Below are 19285 nucleotides of genomic sequence, written 5' to 3'. Positions count from 1 at the left end.
CGAGGTCGGTAAAATGAGTACCCAGTTAGCTGGGGGAAAGGTAATAACAGCCGGGGAAGGCAACGGCAAACCACCCCGCTACAAGGCCTGCCAAGAAAACGTCAGCAAAAGCTGGTGTCCCTCCAAGAGTTCATAATGATTCAGTGCTTGCATGAGAGGCTCCTTTCCTTTCCTTCAAATATATACTTACTAGAACGTTGTATGGATTTCATACAAATCTATGTATGTACATGAAAAAATGGATTTTATTTCTAAAAATTAAACAACTTTTGGGGTGCTCGTGGACACCTCGTGGGGGACTCCAGTCAGTGGGGTAGTAGCATTTGCTTGTGTTTAAGTTGAAACAAAAGCTTACAAAGTATAAAAGGTGACTTAAAACATAAAAACATATGAAAAGTTATCAGCAGATGCATAGTAGGCAATTTGTACAAAGAGAACATAGAGATGGTTTTATCATTCAGATAAACATGATGACAGCTTGGAGTTAGCTTCTAGTTGGTTTTTCATGTTTGAATTAATGGCAAATTATAGTTTTCCTTCAAAGTAAGCTTGCAGGCCACTGTTTGATCCTGGTGTAAGGCAAACAATGGTTTGGAAAAACCATAGGTAGCCACATATAAATGAAATGGCAAACTATGGTTTACCACTAACTACAAGCAGAAGCTTCGAATCTCTCCCTGGAGAAAGGGAGCATGCAAAACCTAGTCTTGCCACGTTTTTTCCTGATCTGTTTGGACCAAATCATGGTTTGGAAAATTAACTGAATGGGACCACACAATGCATTACAGTAGTGTACTCTAGAATTCACCAAGGCAAGAATGACTGTGTTCAGGTTTCTCTCTTCAGCCGCTGCCATACCAGCTAAAGCTGGTAAAAGCATTCCACGCCTCAGCTGCTACCTGACAATCCAGGAGCAATGGTGGGCATGGGTGTACCCCTAAACTATAAACCTTTTCTTTTAGGGAAAGACAAGCATTTTCCCAAACAGCCAGTCAACTGAGTCATCTACCATCATTAACTCTGTCATACATGCATTATTCCTTTGTATCCAGCCCATTAGTGATTTCAGACATGAATTCTGGCATGCCACTGCCACACCTGGATCTGATGAAAAAGAGAGACCGCTCTGGGGGCTGTCAGCATACTGATGACCCAAACTCCATAAGTCTGGATGGCTCCCGCCCTCTCCCTGTGCTTTCATGTAGCTGTTAAAAAGTATGGAAGATGAAAGTGAGCCCTGAGGAACCACAGAAGCATATCAATTTTCCAGCAGCACCTTCTGAACCAGAAAGTAGCAGAGGCACTACAAACTGACAATCTGGAAAGACAATCAAGAATAATACAATTGTCAATAGTATTGAAAGCTATTAAGAGTCCCAGGAAAATCAACAGGATCATGTTGCCTGCCTATCCAGGCTTAGATTATCCAATAAGGCAGTTCTTACCCACAAGCATAGCTAGAAACCAGATTGAAATTGATCCAAATAATCATTTTAAATCCAAGAGCACCCAAAGTTGCCTGTCCCCTACCCGTTTGAGCACCTTGCCCAAAAAAGACAAATTAGGGATTATCTTATAAATTGCCAAAGGTTAAACATTGATTCTTAAGGAAGGGCCTCGCAGTTCCCTCCTTCAAGGCAGGTAGGATATGACTCCACCAACATATTAACTAGATTGCCCAGTCTCCTTGGTAGATGCCAAGTTGGTGGGCCCTCGAAACACCTTCTCTGTGTCTTTGAAGGTCAGTCTAGCACAGTTAGGTATTCTTAAAACAGCTGAAATCATTGGGCTTAAGTACATTTAACTTATGCTGGAACATGGCCTTTGTGCTTGATAAGAGTGCAATTAAAATCTGAGGTTTTAAAAATTAGACATTGGAAGTACTGTGACATCTTAGAGAAATGGGAAAAAATGACTGACTTAGTCATATGTTAGTCAACATTTAAAGACTCATCTTGACGTAGAAGCACTTCCAAGAGTTTATGAAGACAGAATGAAAGAAAAGTGTAAAAAAACAAGGAAAATGCTAAATTGCAATGCTTTAGCTAATTACAAGGAAGGAAGTGCCAAATAATTTCAAAAGACATAGTTGGCTTTGCATTACAAGAGCATTTATGCCATTTTTGTGTTTAAATTGATTTATACCAGCAATAATTATTTTGGAGTTTTTGTGTTATGCATTTTCAGTCCACTCTTTGTGACATGGAAGACAGGGCGGGACAAGCGACTTCGGGGCTGCATTGGAACTTTCTCTGCCATGAATCTTCACTCAGGACTCAGGGAATACACATTAACCAGGTAAAGACATCATCCATGGGGTCAAACATCTGACAGAAAACAGGCGGGGGTGGGGGCAGTCCATGTAGTCACTTCAAATGCCTTGCCTGTGGTTTCATGCATATCCTGCTACTGAGATAGATTTTAACTAATGCTACCCAGAACTAAAATTGAGGAATCAATGCCTTAGCTAGCCATCCTGTGTATTGTGCTATAGCCTCTAGATAAATAGAATAATGAATTCTTTTATTTGGGACTGAAAAACAACTTGCTTCAGAATATGGCATGTACAGTAGCAATTCTTGAACTGCAAGCATATTACAGCAGTGCTTTGGCTGCTCTGGATTCCTGTAACCTTAAGGCACCATACAAGGTACTTGCTATTTAATTATTACCCATAGGGTGGGGGGGGGGCATTTCCACCTTGCAAAAGCTCCCACAGAGGGAACCAGTCCATGACAAAGGTGGTGGAAGACTATGTGAGGCTGTGTGGGGAAAGGAGCCAAATGGCAAGTAGCAGCCTTGCTGCAGAAACATTGGGCAGTCAGCTCTCTAGGTAGCTAGTCTCCTTGAATAAGGGATATTTTCTCATGTGCAATAACCTGGTCTGGTTAAGGAAAGCTGCATATGAACAGCAGAGGAAAGGGGAGGCCAAGGGGATACTTTCTGGTTAGGAAGAGAACCAGGAACTATAGAGGGACAAAGAGTGGAATGTCAGTAGCTTCCTTTCCTCTAGCTGAGACCAAAATGGGCTCACAGCTTGCTTAGGATCCTTTTAGCTGCTTTTCTATTAAACTTCTTGAAGCAGTATACAAAACACACACACACACACACACACACACACAAACCCAAATTGCAATAAATACAATTTTAAAAACATCTCAATACCTTAAGAACCAGTCTAAAATTAAATATTGATGAACAACATCAAAATTCTAGATACATAATCCTTGCCGCATCCCATTAACAGTGTGCAGGGAAGGCTTTCTGAGAAGTTATTGCCATATAAAGCCATTATTTAGTCAGTACATATTCAGAGATGGTTTTCCCTGCCCCAGTCACAGTAAAAGCACATTAAGGTATTCTCTGTTAATTTTCCACAGGTATCCAGTCCTGTTACCCTAGTGGCTTGGCAAAATATGAGTGGCTGGGTTGGCGGGGAGCATTGTCATGCCTTCCCATATTGCCATCTTGTTAATTGCCATAGACAGAAGTTTCATTACATGGCTCTAGCTTTGATGTATTTGCATGTAATATGTTTAAAATTTGTTCTTCCCTAAATTGATGTTATTTATTCTGAGCCCTGAAGCTAAATGAGGCTGTGAATGTGAAACTAATAATTTAAATCGTACAGGGTTTTTTTTAGGCTGTGTATATGTTCTGTTTCCACTCTAGTGCACTTAAGGACAGCAGATTTCCACCCCTGACCCGTGAGGAGCTGCCTAAACTTTTCTGCTCTGTCTCCCTCCTCACTAATTTTGAGGATGCCACTGACTACTTGGACTGGGAGGTGAGAACAGGTGCATTTGGAACTCTGCATCACTGTCTCATACCATTTGGGTTCGGGTTAGTATATGGTAATGTGTCTGCTTTATTATAAGCATAGATTGTGGTTATAGAATACATGAATGAGCCTGAAAAGAGGGAAGGTTGACAAGAGGCTGGATAAGTGGGGCAATATACAAGTGGTACTTCAGAGGTGGTTGGGAGAGGCTATAATTAAGGAAACTATTATTAGACTTAGTTTGCAATGCTATGATCACTTAAGCTGAAAACAATGGGACTGCTGAGTAACATGCACAAGACCACACTTTTATGGTGGCATATGAGGAGAAGACATATGTTCTAGGTCTGGAAAAGGTGAGGCTTATCAAAGTGCAGTTGATTGGGCCTGCCTGGGAAAGTTGTCTCCATGGCCAGAGAATGGCAATACATGATGGGGTTGCCTCAGGAGAAAGTTTATGATGGAAAAAAATGAGCAAGGCAAGCCTTTATCCAGGGAGGGTTGATGCCCAGATTGGGTGCATAGCAATGGAAAATGTTCTATACATTGTTACAGAAAATACTTCTCAGCTGGCTTGCTATTTCCATTAATAGGTGGGAATCCATGGAATCAGAATTGAATTCATCAATGAGAAAGGTGTCAAACGCACAGCCACATACTTACCTGAAGTTGCAAAGGAACAAGGCAAGTATGAAATACTTTCACCTGAGCAAAAGTCAAATTTAAGGATTTTAGTTTTGGACTTGGCTTACACAGCTGCTGTGAAATCCACCCTAAAGGCATTAGATATCTTTCTGAATTATTCAAAAATCTGTTTTTTAAAAGGCTCAAAATGTACAGTACTAGTCACATGTTCAGTGTGTGGTGTGTTTTTTCAAGACTGACCATGTTTTGAATGCCAGTTTCTTCATAACTGCTTGGGCTTCCTCTCAGTCACAGAGGGAAAATTATTCAGGGCTTTATTCACAGGTTGGATCTGATTTTTTTCAACATTGTGTTTGGATTTCCTCTTCAGCGTCATCTGATCATACAAGCATATGAGATGATCCTGCCATCCTCTCTCAGCTCAAAGTTCTGTGCTGTAAATATGGGCAAGGGTTGAAGAATGCAGCAGTTGCCACTGCTGTAATAATACAAAACATTTCTTCCAACATTTAGTGATTCACATCTGCTCCTCCTAGAAATGAGTCAAAAGACCAGTATAATTTGTTAAATCATGTCTCCACATATAAATGCAAAAGTACATTGAAGAGAAACCTAGTAGATTTAGATTTTATTTGATGTATAGCTATGTCTTACTTTGAAGGCATGACTGACTTGAGTGCTGTTTATGATTGAAATAAACAGGTCCCTGCAATATTAAGAGTTGTGAAATTAAGACATAGTTGGCTAAGGTTTTTAAATGAAACTGAACATAGAATAGTTAACACTTATAGTTAATGGTGTGTTTAGGTTTTTCATAGGCACCTGTCTGATAATCTAAACTTGTTTTCTTGAAATAACTCTGTATTTATAACTCTACTGCTATTTTTGAACAGATTGGGATCAGATTCAGACAATAGACTCCTTGCTCAGGAAAGGTGGTTTTAAGGCTCCAATTACCAATGACTTTAGGAAAACGATTAAACTCACCAGGTAAACTGCATTATTTATTTTGTAATTTTCAGCTACTAAAATAATCACTGCTTCTATTGGTGATGGCAGAGCGTAGTTGAAAAGGTTGCTTTTTCCAATGTGAGTTTTTCTGAGCTTTAAGATTTGATAATTTTGTGCTCCCGATCCTGCGTTTCTCTCCCTCTCTCTCTCCCTCTCTTCTGCCTACCCCACCCTCGCACTCACAAGCGGCTGGACCTCCGCTTTGTCAGCATCATCACCTTTTTGTACTTCTTTTTGGGGTCCAGTTTTGTGGTATTGAGCTGCAGGAGTGAGTTGGTAGTGAAGCAGCCACTGCTATCCTATTATGACCTGAGGAAAAGCAAGGGAATAATTGACAGCGGCGGCAGCTCAGTATTATCACCAGTGGTTTTAGCTGAGGAGAAAAAGGAAGTGAGCAAAGAAGGGAGAGGGAGCTGGCAGTAAGCAGAAAGAATTGTCACAACCCAGCAGCAGTTTAGAAAGGCTCCTGCTAGGATGTGGGCTTCATGAGGTCTGTATCTACATTAAGTTGAAAATACATATTTTGTTGTAACCTTCATTTTTGAAATTACGTATTTTAATATTTCACGTTATTTAAAGGAATGTTGTTGATACAAGTTAGGGTGGGTGATCGCATCATCAAATATTTGTACCAATAGACTACAGCTGTGGGTGATTGGATGTCTTTGTTTCATTGATAAATATATTTTTAAAGATGCCATGTTTTTCCCCCCCTTCCAGATACCGCAGTGAGAAGGTGACAATCAGTTATGCAGAATACATGGCTTCTCGTCAGCATTGTTTTCAAAACGGCACTCTTCATGCCCCACCCCTCTACAATCATTACTCCTGACACAAGGCTGCATGACCAGTCCCGCCCCCCACCTGCCACTAACAGCTATGACATCATTGGAGCAGATGCCTCCTCTTCCTGGTCCAGTTACTTCTATTACTGCACCATTTTATGATGCTAGCTTCCGTTGCCAAGCCTGCCTTCCAGCTGAGGGGTGGGGACTACCAGGGGATGCAACTGAACTTCAGGGTCCCAAGCCTTACCTCATCCTTCCTTCAGAATGAGGGTTCGTTTGGATTGAGGCTCCAAGGTTAACAGTTGCAGTTGAGTAGAGAGAACCTTGAGGAATGGCAGTACCACTTCAGATTGCTCCGTCTCTGTGTTAAATTGCACTGTGTTCATTTGAATGGTTAATTATGAGCGCCCCCTTGATCAAGTAAGAGAGTTCTCCTGGCAGTCTGGGCAACGGAGTCCAACAAAAGATTTTTAGGTTATTTTTAATTTTTTTTTAATCTCAGATATTTATCTACCATGAGCTGATTAGTCCTAACACATCCCAGGCAAGCAGATGACATGACTTGTTACAAGGACGGTATGTCTGCAGGGTTTCCTCCTCCTCCTCCTTGCAGAAGATGGCAGTCGTTAAAAGATTTGAAAGGGAAAACAATATTTACTACAGATAAAACCATTGCTTGCACATATCCAGGAGGTTTTGGTTCTCACATCTAGCTGCTCTTGCTTTTGACACAGAAGGAAAGTAGCATATGTGAGAGGATAATAATGCATGTATGAAGGTGAAGTGCTGTGGGTTGTGTATGGGAGTTGCTTAGGTTTCATTGTCTCCCAGGAATATAAATCTCCCTCTTCTTTGGGTTTCTTCTTGGTGTCTAACTTAAAATACTATCTGCAGTTGGATGGGCACAGATCTCTCCCCACAAAGCCATCTTTAGTAATAAAAAAGTCTGTGAAAGTTGTTTATAGGAAACACTATGAGGCCTCTATTTTTAACAGGCAGCAGTTTTCTCTAGCATGATCCTAATATCCAGGTAATGAAACACAGTAAACGTTAGCCTTTAAGCGGTTATCAAATACAGGTGTCATTGTTGCACTGGTGCTTCAGCCCTAAATACAGGTAATCAAATTGGTTCCAATTGAAATTGCTTCCAGATAAGTATACTTATAACTGGAAACTGAGGAATGTTTTCTACCCACACATACAAGTTAACTCAGATCCATGTTTGAGTATCCTGTGGATTTTAAAACTTCCTTTCCTATTGTTGCTGAATACCAGTTCACTGAATAGTAAATGGAAACTTTTTTTCCATTCCCCTATCCCAGTTCTCCTGTGTGAGTCACTAAGTGATATCATGAAAGCAGGTATTATGATTCCTCTTAAATGAATCCACAGGAACTACAAAATAGTAACGCAGGACTTTTGAAAATCTTGGTAAGCTGCTTGATAGTAAATTAAAAAAAAACTACCAGGGGGAAAGCATAGTATAATAAGAGCTTAATACAATATATGCAGTATGCGTAACAGTAACTTTTATAGGTGAATGACTGAAATCCAGAAATTGTCTAGGAATTATCTTCTACTATGGGGTGTAATTTTCCAGATCTTTGCCCTAGTGGGAGAAAGGGGTAAATGCCTTCTATCTTGAAGCAAAGCCTCAAAAGCAGCCTGAATAGATGCTGCATCACTTGAAGTATAAATAGACATGAATAAACCATATGTACTGGTGAGCAGAATTTGCCAGTATCTGGCTTGGTTGCACCAAGGCAAACAAAGGCTGGAAGAGGGCAAATGTATATTCTCTTCCTTGTAACAGACCCGTTCAGAGTCTAGGATGCCTCCAAATTGCATATTTTTCTACCACTACTGTTCCTTCTCATGTCTCAGAAGAAAATGTAACTTTGCAATTCTAGTTGACAATGAACACACATCTAGATGTGAGGAAAAAAAGAAGAGCTCATATTCCAGATATCGGCAGCACCGCCCAAGCTTTGGTTTTGTACTGGATTGTTCATATATGGATTGCCACTTTTCCCCTTCTGATGATGATGAAATGTGTTTGAATATGAAGGGACTGTTCCATGATTTCCTGCTACTGAGAATAAATCAGCCTTCTTACAAATTAGAGTGATTTGTAGTTACTGTTCCAGATGCCCTGGACTTACTGGAGATTGTATTGGAGAGAGGTGAGTTCAGCTGTGGTTATGCCATCCGTCTGTGCTCTCAGTATTGAAACATAGGGCTACACTAATTACTATTCAAGTGTTCTATGTTAGAATTTAAATTGTAAAGATTTTTTAAAGCAAAAAGGAAAAAAATGGTGCTAACTTTCACCCCTGAGCACATTCGGTGAGACTGGTCATGCAGGCATATAGTGCCGGGCTATTCAATCTTGCTTTTTTAAAAACAAAAATGTTTGCCCTGTTACGTGTCTTCAGCAGTGTATAGTGTTAATTATTTGATTTCATTTTAATGGGGTGGGTGGGTTAGGAGCCAGGTGGAAGGTTTAATTGCCATTTTAAAGAGCAGACTTTTAGGAGTGACTTTGACCAACTTGGTTTAATTTTATCATTACACTGAAGTTAGATTGGTTTGGGGATGAGAGGTGGTCTCATTCCCTGCCCCTGTTTCCATCTAACCACGTAGTCTGTATAAATGGAAATGCCTCTGTTAAAGTTGGATTGTGGTGTTTTCTTGTAGTAAGTGGAATAGCAAGCAGGCCATGAAGCACGAAACAGTCCTCTGAGAAATGAGCACACTTCGCATTGATCTCATATGGAATTCAGTTACAGAACAGTGGAACAAGTGTGTTAGTTGTGTCATTCCTGCAAAATGAATGGGGAATGGGAGAGGATGTCTTCTCTGTGTCATACATAGCACTGATGCACTGAGATGAGCCCAAACTATAAAGACATTAAAAAGATGTGGAAAACAACAAAATAGCCAAAAGAGAACCAACTTTTCTAGAGTTCTAATCAGTTGTATTTGTCAGCCGATTAGTGTATAATGTGATTATATAAAGACCTTAGCAAAACCCTTCAGGTCTAATTCGGAATTGGCTCATTCTTAGCTACAAGCAAGTGCCTTTTGGTCTAGATGGATTTATTTCAAGACAACTGTGATTGGTAATCTCCCTTGCTGCAGCCATGTATCTTTAGGGTGCACTGTATGGGGTTTCTTTTTCTCTTTTCTTTCCCCCCAACTCCTAAAATGTCTTTGATCACTGGAAGTTCACCATTTGAGTATTTCCCTTTTCATAATGACAAAACAGCCAATCTCAATAGAGGCATTTCAATTGGAAAGATTTTATGTTTCAAATTTCACATCTGCAGGTAACTGCATGTGAAGATTATAAGGGCAAAGTAGTATATCAATTTTAACCTTCAAGATTTCTTAAGTTTTGCACATAATTGTTTTCCCTGATTCATTCTTAACATTGCAGTCTCAACTGACTGTTTTCTATTTGTTTTCCAACATTTTGGTTAATTTTAAGTTTTTCCTTTGAAATAAGGGACCTCTTTTGACCTTCAGTGCAGATGTCAGACCAATTCTTTGTTATTACACTTGGTTGCCTCCTAGCTATATAACTTCTGAGTGTAAATCATTGAACTTTACCCTCTAATGAAGTATTGTAGAAAATAAATTGTAATGGATATATTTTTATCTTGTCTTTTTTTTATTGGTGTCTTTGTCGATTTTGGCTTTTTACATTGAAATCTTATAATCCATTTTGTGTTGAATGCTTTCTATAAAAAAAAGCAAACTGAAATCTAAAGCAGAATCTGGGTGGAAATCTTGTAACAAAATTCCATATTACAAAATAAAGTCTCAAAAGTAATGAGATGGGATGTTTCGTTTAAAGAAACAAAAAATCATGTTCATATTTTGTCTCTTGACCCATACAAAACATTGAGTTATATGCCATACTGAGTGATCCAGCATATGATAAGCTCACTGTAAATGTTACTTTTTTTTCAATTTTCTAAACTAGAACTGAGTTTAATGTAGATTAGAAATTTCTGGCCAATAATCCTGAAAGACATGAACATTTATGCAAACAACACATGATGGCCACCAATTTGGATGGCTTTAAAAGGGGGGTTGGATAATTTCCTGGAGGAGAAGGCTATCAATGGCTACTAACCCTGATGGTTATGTGCTATCTCCAGTATTCGAGGCAGTAAGCCTGTGTGCACCAGTAGCCAAAGGAAAACCAAAATAGCCAAAAGAGAACCAACTGTTCTAGAGTTCTAATCGGTTGTATTTGTCAGCTGATTAGTGTACAATGTGATTATATAAAGACCTTAGCAATACCCTGCCTCTAGAGGTCATCTTTATTTCAGGAAGCTTTCCTTGATGACCAGCCACATTTTTTTACCAGTACTGTTTTAAAAAATAACAATTTTAATAGTTTTATTTTATCTTTTTATCATTTCTTATTGTTCACAGCTCCAGAATCTGTTCAGATGTGGAGCGGTATATAAATGCTGTAAATCAATCAAAATACATTGGGCAGAAGAGTTAGCACTCAGTTCTATTCAGTTGGCTTAATGCTTTCCCAGAACAACCCTACCCCACTCGGATGGCTATTTTAGAAAAAAATACCTAGATCCAACGGTGGCAACCTTGGACAATAGCAGATCTGTAAGGTATATACACAAATAGAAGGATACACACACATTACACAGACTACAGTTCTGTACTCACTAACCTGGGAGTGGGCCTCATCGAGGACAATGGGGCTTACTTTTGATTAGGCATGTATAGGATTTTGCTATTAGATTGGGGTGATAACTCAGACAATAAATGGTAAAAGCCCCATAATTATGGATTTGATACTCCAGATAGGATTGCCCCCCTTGCAATGCTTAATTCTTTTCTTTTGTGACTTTCGGACCAGAATCTCTGTTCTGTTCCCTGACCTAGAAGTCGACCTTACTTGTGTCAGAGCCTTGAATATTGAAAACACGTTCCAGGACTCTATAATTCGATGCATATTAACTCTGAAGTTGCGCCAGAATAGTTGACTGATCCGCAGCTCCCACTGTGGGTAGGGACTGCTAGAGTGGTCCTAAGACAGCAACAGGAATTCAGGAGTACAGTGAAAAATAAAAGCTTTCTTAATTAAACCGTCCAGAGAGCTTCAGCTATTGGGCGGTATAAAAATGTAACAAATAAATAAAAATTGTTTTAAATGGGTATTGTTTTTATGCTTTTTAAATTTTGTATATTTGTTTTTAATGTTCATTGTTTTTAACTTTTGTAAAACCGCCCAGAGAGCTTCGACTACGGGGCAGTATATAAATGTAATAAATAAATCCCAGTAAATCCCACTGAATTCAATCATAAACACACTTAAGAACATAAAAGCCATGATGGATCAGACCATCTAGTCCAGTTATCTGTTGGCACAGTGGCTACCCAGCTGTCGACCAGGAACCCACAAGCAAGACATGGGCTGAGTTCGGACGACACGTTAATCAACGGTTTTCCATTTTGTTCCCATTACACACACCCCTCCGTGGATAAGAGTGTCGTCCGAACTCAACCATGCTGTAACAGCACCCTCTCACCCATGTTCCCCAGCAACTTGTGTATATACGTCACTGGCGAGGGAATAAGCCTCACTGAACACAGCGCCACGCTGTAAGTGTACATTTTCCGCCATACGACCAAATAGGGCGGCGGCGCTAATCTCGACAAGGCGCTACTGAACAGCAATCCTAAATGCCCTGTTTTCTCTGTCAGCTTCGGGAGCCCGCGGCGCCTTTCTCAGAGAATTCCCGCCAGCCAGAGGGCGGAGTCAGGGCAGCGTCGCTTTCTCCCTCCCTCCGCAAGAGGGCATTGGCGATATCGGCTCAGGTTCCCTTTCCGGCCGGCCGGACGCTTTGGTTTCTGGGGCCGGGTGAGGTGATGGCGGCCGGAGGTACTGATACGCGAGCTGTGGATGTGGAGGAAGACGCTTCTCAGCTCGTCTTTCCCAAGGGTGAGCGCCTGGGTCTAGGGAAGGGAATTGTAGGAGAAACAACATGGCTGGCGAGTGTCAGTTGCTAACGAAGGCTGCCCCAGAGGAGGCGCCGCCGGCGTGTGAGGCGACCGACCTCCCTGGACGTTGTAATGCATAACATCGCCCCATCCTAGGTTAATATGCATTCCATTGTTGCCTCTCCTTTGATTCAGGCCCAGGGCTGGGGTCTCAAGACACATGCTGCAGCAGGACCTCCGAGTCTGCTCTTTCCCTGGATGGGAGACTGCTTGTGAACCCGTTTTGGAGGAGGAGTATTTAGTAGTAATAGTCCCCGCCGGAGTAGCTGATGGGCAAATAACTTGTGATAGTTGACTCTCTGGAAGTAGCCGGCTTGTGCAAACAACAGGACACTGTTTATGTGGCTAGCCTACAGCACTGTAGGTTTCACAGTTTTGATAATTGTTTGATTTGTTCCTGACTCCAAGTATATTTTGTTCCAACTATTAACATGCACAAACATGGTCAATCCCCTATACTTTGAAATCTTGGATGTCATTAATATATCCAAACAGCTTTCGTCCTGTTACTTCAGTGTAATACTTGCAAATTCTGTGGTTGAACTGCCTGTGGATAATAGCTTTAATAGCAACAACATTAAGTTGGCATCTTCAGTAAGACCACTAATCTAATTAATCAAGTTAACTTGTGAATGACCCCAAGTGCTGCTGTTGGTGCTTCATGGAAACAGGAAGCAACCCAAGTGTGGCATATGTCCCTGCAATTTGTGGGTGAATTAGGCCATATTTATCATCAGATGTCTGATCAGTCCAATGTCTCTTGATTTATCCGTTTCTACTATACCCATCTTTGCATACAGAATTTGAAACTGCAGAAACTCTTCTAAATTCAGAAGTGCACATGCTTCTTGAACATCGGAAGCAGCAGAATGAGAGTGCAGAAGATGAGCAGGAGCTCTCTGAAGTCTTCATGAAAACTTTGAACTACACTGCTCGCTTCAGCCGCTTCAAAAATCGGGAGACTATTGCTAGTGTCCGTAGGTAAGAATTTTTTTAATAAAACATTTAAAATCAGCTAATACGAGCACTAATATGGAAGAGTATAGCTTCCCTAACTGAACAAAGAAAAACATTGCCATATGCAAATAGATTTGTTTTCAATGTTAAATCTGTGATATCTGTTGGATCATCTTAGCACCATATTTGCATTCTTTTAGGTCTGTATTTAAATATGGAGGTTGTTTAGTTGTTTTTACATTATGTATCAATGGGAAACAGCCTTTCTAGCTTGCTGTTGATCTAAAGCCCCTTTATGTACTTAATCTTTAGAGTTATTATGTCTCTGTAGATCTGGAGTGACTTAGGGTTGTTGTTTTTTATGTTTTTCCTGAATAGTAAGTAAGATTGATACTGATATTGGTAGCAATTTATTAATATGTACTTGGATATTGGAAATATAATCTGGTTAAGATACCAGAAGGGCTGCAAAGAAACAACTCTTTCAGCTAAAATGGTCTAAATATGTTGAAATACTACTTTTGGTGGGGTAGATAATATAGAAGTGTTACTTTGCTCAGAAGTTGGAATATTTGGATTACTTAACAATGGAAACCATGTGTTTATATGTAGTATTTGTGATATTCAAGTGCCTTATGTTTTTGTCTGTATTATCATATATAGTTGTATAGCTGCATGTCTAGTCTAGGTACTGAAAAAATAAAATACTCTGTAAAACATTTGGAGGGAGCAATCCTAAACTGTGTCGGGCGTGGGGAGGCAGGCATAACATATATATATATATATATATATATATATATATATATTGTGAACCGCCCAGAGAGCTTCGGCTATTGGGGGGTATAAAAATGTAATAAATAAATAAATAAATAAATAAAAATATTTATTCTTGGTTCTGAGGTCGGCGACAGGGCTCTGACTTTGGAGCCAGGAAACTGCACTTCCCTCACAGCCATCACAGAGAGAACTATGCTGGCTGCCTCTATGAGCTCACAAACATGCGCTCATAAGGAGAGAAAGGGGGCTTTTCCATAAGTGGGGGTGGAGGGACTGGGGTAGCAGGGATATGAGCTATCCCCAGCCATCTTCATCCTCCCCCTTTCCGAGGCCTCCGATAGACAGACTCAAATGCCCTTCTAGTGAAAATGCAGGCTGGGAGACTCAAGATGTCTCCCGCTCTGCATTGGATACTTGTAAGCCTCCTGGTTTGGATGCTTATGCATAGCCAGGGTGGATCTAATAGGAATGTGTCTTTAATTTGCTTCCTTTCAACTGTATTATTTTATATTACTTGTTTGACAACATTCTGCTTTCATTTTCTTCTGCAATTACTTTTCTTTTTTCTCTCCCCCCACCTACAGTTTGTTGCTCCAGAAGAAGCTCCATAAATTTGAATTGGCATGTTTAGCTAATCTTTGTCCTGAAACAGCTGAGGAGGCCAAAGCTTTAATACCCAGGTGAGTTACACGAAGTCAAAGAATTATTATCATGACCCAGAGGGTTTACAAAGTAGGAACAACAGAAGCATCAGTAGTGGCATTCCCACCTGGGGAATGGCATTCCCTGATCAAATATTATAAGTTGTCTGCCTGTGGTTTGACCACGGTCAAATTTTGTCAAATATTCCATGAAGCCATGGTGCTTGAAGAACTAGCCTACTGTCTACTTAGCACATTTGCTTTTTTAAAACTCACTCCCTTTTTAAATAGTTGCTGATCCTTGGCTTTATTTTTTGTTATTATTTCATGAAAAAGTATTTGTAATAATAATAATATATTTATTTCTTACCCGCCTCTCCCTTTGGATCGAGGCGGGGAACAACATTAGAACAGGAATCAATACATCTTAAAAATTCATGATTTAATATTGATCTGGATAGGCCTGCCGGAAAAGGCTAGTCTTTAAAGCTGCCTTAAAATCACACAGAGAGTTAATATTACGAATCTCCTCCAGCAGGCCATTCCACAATCTGGGGGTGACAGAAGAAAAGGTCCTCTGGGAAACTGATGTCAGCCTAGTTTTAGCTGACTGAAGTAAGTTCACCCCAGAGGACCTGAGTGTGCGGAGCGGACTATATGGGAGAAGGCGATCCCGCAGGTAACCTGGACCCAAACCATTTAGGGCTTTAAAGGTAATGACCAACACTTGGTACTTTGCCCGGAAACTAATTGGCAGCCAGTGGAGTGATTTTAATGTTGGGGTAATATGCTCACCCCTAGATGTACCGGTGACCAACCTGGCTGCCATATTTTGAACTAGTTGAAGTTTCCGAACTAGGTACAACGGTAGCCCTATGTAGAGTGCATTGCAGAAGTCAAGCCTTGAGGTTACCAGCACGTGCACTACTGTCTTTAGGTCTTCTGACTCTAAGAAGGGGCGCAGCTGGCGTATCAGCCGAAGCTGATAGTAGGCACTCCTGGCTGTCGCATCCATCTGGGCTGTCATTTGGAGCGACGGATCCAGGAGCACCCCCAAACTGCGAACACAGTCTTTCAGGGGGAGTGTAGCCCCATCCAGAACTGGCTGACACACCTCCAAACCTAGGTCAGAGCCCTTGACAGCAAGCACCTCTGTTTTGTCTGGATTCAGCTTCAGTTTGTTTTTCCTCATCCAGCTCATTACTGCCTCCAAGCATTCATTCAGAGGAGACCCACTATCATTAGCTGACGCTGTTATTGAAGGCATAGAGAAATATATTTGAGTGTCATCAGCATACTGATAGCACCCCGCCCCATGCCTCCGGATGATCTCTCCCAGCTGTTTCATGTAGATGTTAAACAGCATTGGGGATAGGATGGCACCTTGTGGTACGTCATACAACAGTAGTATGACCTGGTGTTCCAGGATAATACCAAAGAGAAGGGCTGTTCAGTGAACCATTCGCATTTATAGAGACCTTACCAAACATTGACTACATGCAGATGATCCTCCAATTCAGACCATAATCTGGAGAACCAGTAACAAGTTTAATAAAATCATAGTATGCAGTTGCATCCAAATTGGTTTGAGTGAGTTCAAACCTAGATCAAACAGTGGTTTGCCAATCTGGGTTGGAAGGCATGCTGAATTCATATTATCCTGGTTTGGACTCAATGGCATGCTATAATAACCCAGTAAGTAATGCATTGAGCTCTAAGCAATAAGGAAGGAGGGAGCATACAAGCATGGAGCTCAGTCCTGATCCTGATTCTTTACATTTTTTCATACAAGAAACTAATTTGTTTTGTAATGAACAGAAGTATCTTTCTGTTCTAATAAAGTTAATGCTGGAGAAAATTTGACCCTCATTTGACCAGTCAAATGCCCAACCACAGGACCTTTGTCTATTATCTTTGCAAAATCATGGAAGACGGGTGAGGTGCCGGACAACTGGAGGAGGGCTAACGTTGTCCCTATCTTCAAAAAGGGAGAACCTGGGAACTACAGACCAGTCAGTCTGACATCCATCCTTGGGAAAATTCTGGAGCAGATTATAAAGAAGTCAGTCTGTAAACACCTTGAAATCAATGCTGTGATTACTAGAAGTCAACATGGATTTGTCAGGAACAAGTCCTGTCAGACTAATTTGATCTCATTTTTTGATCGGGTAACCTCCCTTGTGGACTGTGGGAATGCTGTGGACATCATATATCTTGACTTCAGCAAAGCTTTTGACAAAGTGCCCCATGATATTCTGATTAACAAACTACTAAAAGTGGGCTAGATGGAACAACTATTAGGTGGATTCACAGTTGGCTACAGCATCGGACTCAAAGAGTACTTATCAATGGAACCTTCTCAAACTGGGGAGAGGCAACGAGTGGGGTACTGCAGGGCTCAGTCCTGGGCCCAGTGCTCTTCAACATTTTTATTAATGATTTGGACGAGGAGGTGCAGGGAACACTTATCAAATTTGCAGATGACACCAAATTGGGTGGGATAGCTAATACCCTGGAAGACAGAAACAAACTTCAAAGTGATCTTGATAGGCTGGAGTGCTGGGCTGAAAACAACAGAATGAAATTTAATAGGGATAAATGCCAAATTCTACATTTAGGAAATAGAAACCAAATGCACAGTTACAAGATGGGGGATACTTGGCTCAGCAATACTACAAACGAGAAGGATCTTGGAATTGTTGTAGATCACAAGCTGAAGATGAGCCAACAGTGCGATGTGGCTGCAAAAAAAGCAAATGCTATTTTGGGCTGCATTAATAGAAGTATAGCTTCCAAATCGCGTGAGGTACTGGTTCCTCTCTATTCGGCCCTGGTTAGGCCTCATCTAGAGTATTGCGTCCAGTTCTGGGCTCCACAATTCAAGAAGGACGCAGACAAGCTGGAGCGTGTTCAGAGGAGGGCAACCAGGATGATCAGGGGTCTGGAAACAAAGCCCTATGAAGAGAGACTGAAAGAACTGGGCATGTTTAGCCTGGAGAAGAGAAGATTGAGGGGAGACATGATAGCACTCTTCAAATACTTAAAAGGTTGTCACACAGAGGAGGGCCAGGATCTCTTCTCGATCCTCCCAGAGTGCAGGACACAGAATAACGGGCTCAAGTTAAAGGAAGCCAGATTCCAGCTGGACATCAGGAAAAACTTCCTGACTGTTAGAGCAGTACGACAATGGAATCAGTTACCTAGGAAGGTTGTGGGCTCTCCCACACTAGAGGCCTTCAAGAGGCAGCTGGACAACCATCTGTCAGGGATGCTTTAGGGTGGATTCCTGCATTGAGCAGGGGGTTGGACTCGATGGCCTTGTAGGCCCCTTCCAAATATGTTATTCTATGATTCGATGGTTCAGCCTTACAGTATGTGTTATGGGAAGGCATTACTATGTAGACTGAGTTCTCTCACTTTCAGCACTATTTTTAGAAAGTTAACCACTGCTTACTTTTATCTTTCAGCTTAGAGGGTCGGTTTGAAGATGAAGAGTTGCAGCAAATTCTTGATGATATCCAGACAAAAAGAAGCTTTCAGTATTAGAAGAAATTGCCAGACCCTTCTGTAGTCTGAACATTGTGGGTGGCTGGGCTGACACCCACATTTGTTCCCATGTACTAGTGGACCAAACCTAGCTATCATTTGACAACAAAGAGAAGCTGATGCAGGATAAAATTTTGCGTCCCACCCAACACGTATTTTAAAAACTGGGGTTGCAGCTCTTTGGACTTGTTGAATATTGACAGAGTTGGAAAGATTCATGTGATATAAGACAATAGAACTCTGGGAAGTTTGGTCTGATGAGTTTAGTATTTATTTCCAAACTGTTGTCTTCATCCTCGTACTAGACAGAATGTTTCTGAGGTCAGAAACAATAAATGAAGGCACAATTCTCAGTTTGAACACATGTTCCCTAAGATAAGAGGAAATATCTTTTGGAAAATTGTAAATATAGAATCAGGATTAATAAATTTGTGTGGCTTCTTGTGTGGTTTGATCAGCAATTTCTCTCTTTAAGAATAGTTTCGTACAATTGTTTTGTGTGAATTAAAGTACAGTATTTCTAAGAAGGGTACTATGATTTGTAAATGTTCTTATCCATTCATTAATATAATTTTTTAAACAAAATTCCAGTTGAGCTGTGGGGGGTGGGGCACAGATAGCAGAGGAAATGAATTTGTTGGAATACTAAACTGCATCTAAAGTTTTTGCTATATGTTGGTATATTCATGTAATAAGTTATATGTTTAATTTAGATATATTGCTTTACATGACAGTTACCTAATGGTGTATATGTTTTGGAAAAAGAAAATAACACCTTTGTGCTTTTTTTTTGGAACTGTGACTGGAAACTGATACCATCTAATGTTCAAAGTTAAGCATGAGTGACTATAAGTAGCAGTTTTTAGTTCAGTAGGAGTTGCCTTACTTAAAATGTGAAAGAAGCCTGATTACCATTTCAGCTGAAGCTATAAGCTAGAAACATGTGATCCATACCCTTCAACGAGGCAGAAATACACTACTGATATAGAAGTTACCCTAGACATCAATGAACAGTTAACACTGATGGGGTGTTTATCATCTAGCTATTAAAATTACTTTGAGGAGGGAGTTGGTGCCTCCATTTTCTTTCCCTAAAA

The 19285-nt window shown here is 40.6% G+C and overlaps 2 protein-coding genes across 4 annotated transcripts in view; both read left to right on the top strand.

Annotated features, from left to right (window-relative positions):
* Positions 1-19285, top strand: part of AMMECR1L (AMMECR1 like) — an 82695-nt gene that overhangs the window by 17289 nt on the left and 46121 nt on the right. Inside the window, exons 4-8 of one of the 2 annotated variants that reach the window (XR_010025724.1) lie at positions 2188-2298; positions 3673-3787; positions 4375-4465; positions 5320-5416; positions 6158-7013. Coding sequence is in view for 1 of the 2 variants with exons in the window: in XM_063132442.1 (XP_062988512.1) it covers positions 2188-2298; positions 3673-3787; positions 4375-4465; positions 5320-5416; positions 6158-6269 (526 nt within the window). In the remaining variant the exon portion in view is untranslated. Of the gene's footprint in view, positions 1-2187; positions 2299-3672; positions 3788-4374; positions 4466-5319; positions 5417-6157; positions 9872-19285 lie in introns of those variants that run through there. The other variant, XM_063132442.1, reaches the window with a different exon arrangement.
* POLR2D (RNA polymerase II subunit D) lies at positions 12111-18979 on the top strand. Of its 2 annotated transcripts, none has more exons than XM_063132444.1 (4): positions 12111-12208; positions 13101-13248; positions 14586-14681; positions 18110-18979. In XM_063132444.1, exons 1-4 carry the CDS (start codon positions 12136-12138, stop codon positions 18186-18188), a joined length of 396 nt encoding a protein of 131 aa, XP_062988514.1. In that variant the 5' UTR covers positions 12111-12135; the 3' UTR covers positions 18189-18979. The 2 variants fall into 2 exon arrangements, with proteins under 2 accessions (XP_062988514.1, XP_062988513.1); XM_063132443.1 differs by having other exon boundaries at positions 13068-13248.

Source organism: Elgaria multicarinata, chromosome 8 (assembly GCF_023053635.1).
Source record: "Elgaria multicarinata webbii isolate HBS135686 ecotype San Diego chromosome 8, rElgMul1.1.pri, whole genome shotgun sequence".
Lineage (NCBI taxonomy): Eukaryota > Metazoa > Chordata > Lepidosauria > Squamata > Anguidae > Elgaria > Elgaria multicarinata.
This window is presented reverse-complemented; position numbering and strand designations above follow the sequence as displayed.